General features: G+C 45.5%; 1 protein-coding gene across 1 annotated transcript in view; it reads left to right on the top strand.

Moving 5' to 3' along the window:
- The window catches only part of plcl2 (phospholipase C like 2), a 34,625-nt gene extending 27,891 nt beyond the window's left edge, over positions 1-6,734 (top strand). The window contains 3 exon segments of the mRNA XM_083679497.1: positions 4,618-4,727; positions 6,294-6,383; positions 6,385-6,734. Of these exon segments, the coding sequence (XP_083535623.1) occupies positions 4,618-4,727; positions 6,294-6,383; positions 6,385-6,630 (446 nt within the window). The 3' untranslated portion in view covers positions 6,631-6,734.
- Positions 6,735-7,054: the final 320 nt, after the last annotated feature.

The following is a 7,054-nucleotide window of genomic DNA, read 5'->3' on the forward strand; positions in this document are numbered from 1 at the left end:
CTCAAATAATGTGTGCCTGACCATTTTTATTTTATTTTTTTAAGATTTTTCTTTTCTTTAAAAAATTTTTTACAGTAATGAATTTTGAACCCAAAAAGCGGCGCCAGTGTCCGCACGGAACACATGTGAATAAAAACATATTTAACGAGAATACGATTTTTATTTTCGACGTCTGTGTTCTTAATCCAACGCGGTCCGTTTCAGCAATGTTTTCCCTCTAAGAGCATTAACATCGACGGGCGATTTATCAACAGGGTAACTTGCTCGAAGGGCTGACTGAGAGAAAGCAGGCCCCGTTACGTTACGAGGTCTTGGGTTTATTGGCTTCCAGATGGATGACACATAAAATATTCATAGTCTATTGTCTTGGCACATCGGATGGGAGGAGGAGTGTGCCTTTTAACTGGAGAGAGAGAACATTGCAAATCAAAGGGCTTTGCACTGTCATTCCCCTTTAGTATTCATCCCGACACCTCCAGGGCCTGCCTTTAAGCCCGAGATATTAGCCAGCCGGCGGTGTGGGAGTTAAGATGTGTATAACAAAAACTAATGGCCCTCTATGAGGACAACAGGGACATCTATTTCACAGTCACGCTGAGTTACGGAGCTGCGCTGGGCTTGTTCACTTCCAGTGTGTTGGAGCACCTGACCCCAGATGTTAGTTATCTTGTTTAACACCGTGTTCGTATATTGTTTGTTCCTGTTCTGTTTTTGCCTGGCCTTTTTCAGTATTGTCTGAACATCGAAATGTAGTGGAGTGAAACCAATCCCTGTGTTGTGTACATCAATATTTAAAAGACAACTATCCCATTAGTCGCTGTAATGGAATTGCACCTAACCTCATACAGTGTCTTCGCGTATGGGCTTAAAAGTAGTTTATTTTTCATACAACATACAGCCTACATGATGCCGGAGGGCAGGTTGCTCTATGTCCTATACAACGGAATTAATGATGAACTGAACATTTTCTCTACCTTTTCTCCTTTAGAACCTTGCTAGTTGCCATTGACGCATGGAAGGAACATTACATACTTGACTTTGTCCATTGATTTGCCTATAGGAAAATCCTGAAAAGGTCTATGTGAATAGAACTGGTGGGGACGCATGAGCTGCCCAAGGCCTTTGGTCACAAAGAGCCATCATACTGTACCGTGTCGAATCCACTGGACTAGATTCAACCACAGACACTTGCAAAATAGGACACGACAGATGGTAAACGGAATAAGGAGACATTAATTTATTTTCCAACTTGAGCTGATATAATTTCATCCCAGTGGCAAACTGTCATGTATTGTCAGGTGGGTGTGTGTGTGGGGTGTGTGTGGGGTGTCTGTGTGGGTGTGTGTGTGGGTGTGTGTGTGTGTGTGTGTGTGTGTGTGTGTGTGTGTTTGTGTGGGTGTGTGGGTGTGGGTGTGTTTGTGTGGGTGGGTGTGTGTGTGTGTGTGTGTGGGTGTGGGTGTGGGTGTGGGTGTGGGTGTGTGTGTGTGTGTGGTGAGCAAAGTGGGTCAATACAACCTCTATTCCCTCTGGATAGGGAGCAGAACGTTCCAGCAGCAACAGTGACTGAGGTTCTGAATAATCCATCAAAACCAATCGGAGGGAGCAAACTGCCTCAAAATGGCCTGCGGGTATTGACGCACAAAGTTCGGTACCCACTTCCTGGAAAATAGAGATCAAATTCCACACTTGACACTCGCACAGTTTCCAATTAACATTTGGGACAGTCGAATAAACCAATGGAAGACAAAAACAGGTTTGAGTAATACCAATAACTGATCTGACAGGTGAGTGTATATAGATTTTAGTGACCTGTTATCTTCTTGGTCAAATCCATCAAACCTTGATGGATCTCCCTCATTCAGGAGGATGATGCCTGGGCTGATGGAAGGCCAAGGCGTGTTCTAGAAGGTATTTGTTCACGGAGGGTATCTATGGTAACACCCATGTTGATGTATTACTTCAATCAGCCAACATACTGGTGTAGTCATCACTTGACCTGTAGCATCACTTACACTATGAATAATTAATGTGCGTTTTATTAATTCATTTTATACCCATGAACCAAAGTGGTGGTCAAATGTTGATTCCTAACATTTTTATGAAGCATTATTTTCACGTAGGAAATAATGCGTCATAAATGTTGCGAATCAGCTATCGACCACCACTTTAGTTGGTGTGTATATACAAATGATTCAGAGAGCATACATGAATGATTCATAGTGTAGGATGCAGAGGACAGGCAATGACAATTCACCAATATGTGGGCTGATTTAAATAATAGACTTTTAAGATTCATAACGTAGTCTAAAGGAAGGCTAATGGCATTCGATCTTGAGGTCTCCTGTCTTCTTCTTTTTTTTTTTATGTCCAGGGAATGTCAACAGCATACATAAAGCATTCAATGCTTATGCACTACTTATAAATGCACTATGGAGAGTTCATGAATGTGTCATTAAGTCATTATGTCAATACCCTTCAAATACTTCAACGTGTTACCCAGTAAAGCTAGTAAAACAGAATATATGTAGGTGTAGACTACATTTACAGACAGGCCTACATTATGGCACTGCTTGGTTATTTCCCATATTGATTCACATCATTGGTTGGTGAACAGGTTCATCAGTGCTCTCTGTGACTGACTATGCATCCGAGGCGAAGTTCATTATCCTGTCTAACCATTGAGTTCCAGGTTGACGAGAGTGAGAAGATAATCCATTAAGAGGCCTAATACCTGATGCAGACAATCCTCTCTCCTCCGTGCTGTCGAAGGGCAAACAGAGCCTTCATCTGCACTATAGAGTCTCTGTCAGGGAGCATAAGCTGACAGAAAATCGAGTTTGAAAGGGCCTGCTCGGAATGACAGAATGAGTACCCCCCCCCCCGCCCAGTACAGTACAATCTGCTGTGTGTCGTGTGTGTGTATGTGTCTGTGTCTTGTGTGTGTATGTCTGTGTGTGTCTCTGTCGTCTGTGTGTGTGTGTGTGTGTGTGTGTGTGTGTTCTGTGCACCATCTCTAGAACAGTCATGCTTGATGTGTAAAGCAGTGACTCTGTTTACAGCTTAGGACCTGAGGGTGGGAAAATATGGTTTCCGCAAAAAATCTTTCAGATCCTTAATTTTTTTTCATATAGTGCACCACATCAACGAGTGTGAGCAACTAGAACACGCCTCAAACCTTGCACAGTCGAACAGCAATAACGTACATTCCCTAAGCCGCATCGGCTTCACAGTGATCTATCCCAGTGATATGTTTTCAGGGCCCATTTATCTAATCACCCCCTACTGTACGTTTCATCGTCCGTTTTCATCCACACTGGCACTTTATCTAGGTCACAGGCAGGCATGTGCGCTCACTCACTCGCTCCCCGAGTGCCAGTATCACCGACCTCTCCAGCATCATCGACAACCAACCCACACCCCATCCCGCCGTACGATCACATGGAAGGGGGAGGGGTGTGGGGAGGGGGGGGGGTGGTCTGTGGGGTTGCCATGGAAACAACACACCAACAGGGGCTGGAAGCCGACACAGAGCCCGATGGAGAAGAGGGAGCCGCCGCCTCGCAGGATCGGATCGCGCTCGGTGCGCGGTGCTCGATAGACCGCCGGCCCGGGCGTGGTGCAGCTCTACGGTTTCCCCGTGTCCTGTTACCAAGCACTTCGGCGTCGAGACAGCCTGAGCTGTTGCCTGATGTCGGGAACTGCACTGCGAAACCCGATTCACATCAAACACAGGCGACACTCGCCCGGCCCGCGTATCCTCGCAGAGCCTGGGAGCTCAGTCAGTCATGGAGAGAGAGAGAAAGGGGGGGAAGGAGAGAGAAAAAGAGACGGAAAGCTCCTCAGGAGACAAATCCCTCCTCTGTTCAGTGCCTTGATGCTAATCCACTCTGAGCGAACGTCATGTCTGTCTGCCCAGCCCACGCTCTTCTCTCTTCCTCTCTCTCTCTCTCTCCCTCTCTTCTTCTATACCTCTCCTCTCTTCTTCTTCTTCTTCTTATCTCTCTCCCTCTCTCTTTCCCACATCTTTCACTTCCGCCGTTGTCTCTCTCCCTCTCCCTGATGGACTCTCTCCATCTCTCCCTCTTTCTTTTTCTAGATTTGTCTTCCTTCCCTCGTGTCCTCTGGGACACCTGTTCCGTGGGAGTGCGACTTTCATTTTCACCCCCCAGTTTATAACACCTCGCTCAAGGGCAGAAGTGACATTGTCAATAACAAACAAAACACCTGGGACAGGTTACCAGCGCCAGTACCAGTCTGTACATTAAAACACACAGAGAAACAAAAAGACAAGTGGAAGTGGCATCTGGAAACGAAATAGGAAGCCTACCGTTCAACCCGTAAGCGTCCAAGGAACATACGGGTGATTTTCGTTTCAGTCGCATTCGCAATTTGGGAAGTACTTGTGAAAAATCTTCGGTATGCGTCAGGGTCTTGGCTCCAGTGTTTTCCCACACCGGTGACAGACACTCACCTCAAAGACTCCCAACAGGCATTGCATGCAAAGAGGACCATGTAAATCCATTGACTATTGTACATAAATGCCTTCTCTGTTCACAAACGTCTGTGAACACGGACCATAAGTACTCATGTGACCTTTGACCTTTTTCCCACCGCTAGCGATGGAGTTCCATGAGAACCTCCAGGACATGGCGGTGAAGGAGGGCCTGAAGGGCAGGAAGCTGCACAAGGCTGTGGAGAGCTTCACCTGGAACATCACCATCCTGAAGGTGAGGAGAAACCCCTATCCACCACTGTACATAACACAGAGGGCACTGAATTGGTTTTACGCAATAATCGCTATTAGAAATTGTCAGAATTAGGTTGCTGGTAAACATTCTGATTTGTTTCATCCTTCCAATTAAAAGTCCTAAAACAACATAATACAACATTAGGATAGAACATTTGTATTTTGGGAGAAATGTATTTTTTTGTCTGTCCAGAACTATGCTATAATGATAAGAACTAACTTATTATTTGACCATACCCTGTGTTTTCTTTATTCTTCATTAGCTTATTTTTGTTGTTGTAAATCACTTACCTGGCATAGCCCCTTTTACACTCCTGGCTTACCTCTACTAACTAACCACCAGCAGCCTTACCCTACTACCTAACCACCACCAGCAGTCTTACCCTACTAACTAACCACCAGCAGCCTTACCCTACTAACTAACCACCAGCAGCTGTACCCTACTAACTAACCACCACCAGCCTTACCCTACTAGTTAACCACCAGCAGCCTTGATACACATCACGTACATTTACATTTTACATTTGTGACATTTAGCAGACGCTTTTATCCAAAGCAACTTCCAACAAGTACATCACGAATAAGAAATTCAGCACATACTATCAGCATTTCTCATACTCTTAGCTAGCTCTCTAGCTCGCACCCGTTCTCTTCTTGACATCAAAGCCGCAATGTATTGTTGGTATATGAGATAAATGTGAATAGAAGTGTGTAAGTATTTTACTTTTTAAAAATGTGTTTCTATACATTTGCATAGAGACAGTTTAGATGGAATTGCATCAATCTATGTTTGTGTACATTTGTGGAAATATACTGTGCAATCTATCATAGTGATTGGCAGAAATTAAATGTATTCATACATAGTGGGCATACATAAGGACCGTGGTTGAGAAACTCTGATAGAAAGAGTTTGTTTACAAAAGACTTTAGTTAAATGGTGTTTTGTTTACGAGCTCTGGCACTGGGGAACGGCGGTCCGCGCCTGAGCTAGCTAGATTGCATGCTTGCTGTGTGATGTATTTGCCATGCCATTCATTTAACCCCCAGTGTCAACGTAAGGGGTAATTATAGATGAATGACCTTCTGCATATTTATTTATGATATTTGCATGTGTTAATTAAGATTACCTCATGAGCGATTCAGCTTTAATTTATACATTGTCCCCAGGCAATTGAGTTGTGCCCGGCGATGTTGCATAATTCATAATAAAGACACATGGAGGGTTTTTTGCTCAGTGAGTGACCAATGTGGAGCTACAGCAGTCCACTGCTCAGCACCATACAGCTTAGTTTGAACAGTTGCTTCTGCTTTTTGCTTTATTGGGGCAAAGATCTGTCCAAGCGGGTTATAAACTCCTATTTTGGTCATAAAATCTGAAGCGTGTTAATTGCTTTTGCTAAGAAATAGCTAGATTTTGACATCATATCTTCCCTGTTTTGACCTGTGTTTGAACCGGGGATTTACTGCAAATTCATAATCCGTATTTAATTCCCTTTATTTCTGTATCGCCAACCCTGACATCCTCCTGTACTCTTCTTCGCCCTAGGGCCAGGCAGACCTGCTGAAGCATGCCAGGAGCGAGGCTCAGGAGAACCTGAAGCAGATCCACTATGCTGCCCTGACCAGTAACCTGTCTAAAAGGTGGGGCGGCAGGGTCCAGCACGGGCTCAGAGTCGTCCAGGACCAGACGCAGCCTGGAGGCCATCCCTGAGAAGGCCACTGTGGAGGAGGAGCTGTCTGAGGATGACAAACTGAAGGCTTACCTGACCTGCCTATCGATGCGGCCCTATACTAACACCACAAACCCCTTCATCCATATGGCCCCATACACCCCCACAAACCACCCTATCCCTTACCGTGTCCCACACATAAACCTACAGTAACTACTTCCTGTTCCATTGCCATTCACAACCTTACCTATCCTAGCCCCAGTCCCATACACCAACCTACCCATCCCTCCCTGCCATACACAACCTTACCTATCCTATCCCAGTCCCATACACCAACCTAGCCCATCCCTCCCTGCCATACACAACTTACCTATCCTAGCCCCAGTCCCATACACCAACCTACCCATCCTCCCTGCCATACACAACCTACCTATCCTAGCCCCAGTCCCATACACCAACCTACCCATCCCTCCCCTGCCATACACAACCTTACCTATCCTAGCCCCAGTCCCATACACCAACCTACCCATCCCTCCCTGCCATACACAACCTTACCTATCCTAGCCCCAGTCCCATACACCAACCTACCCATCCCTCCCTGCCATTCACAACCTTACCTATCCTAGCCCCAGTCCCA

The sequence above is a fragment of the Argentina silus genome, assembly GCF_951799395.1.
Source record: "Argentina silus genome assembly, chromosome: 10".
Classification (NCBI taxonomy): domain Eukaryota; kingdom Metazoa; phylum Chordata; class Actinopteri; order Argentiniformes; family Argentinidae; genus Argentina; species Argentina silus.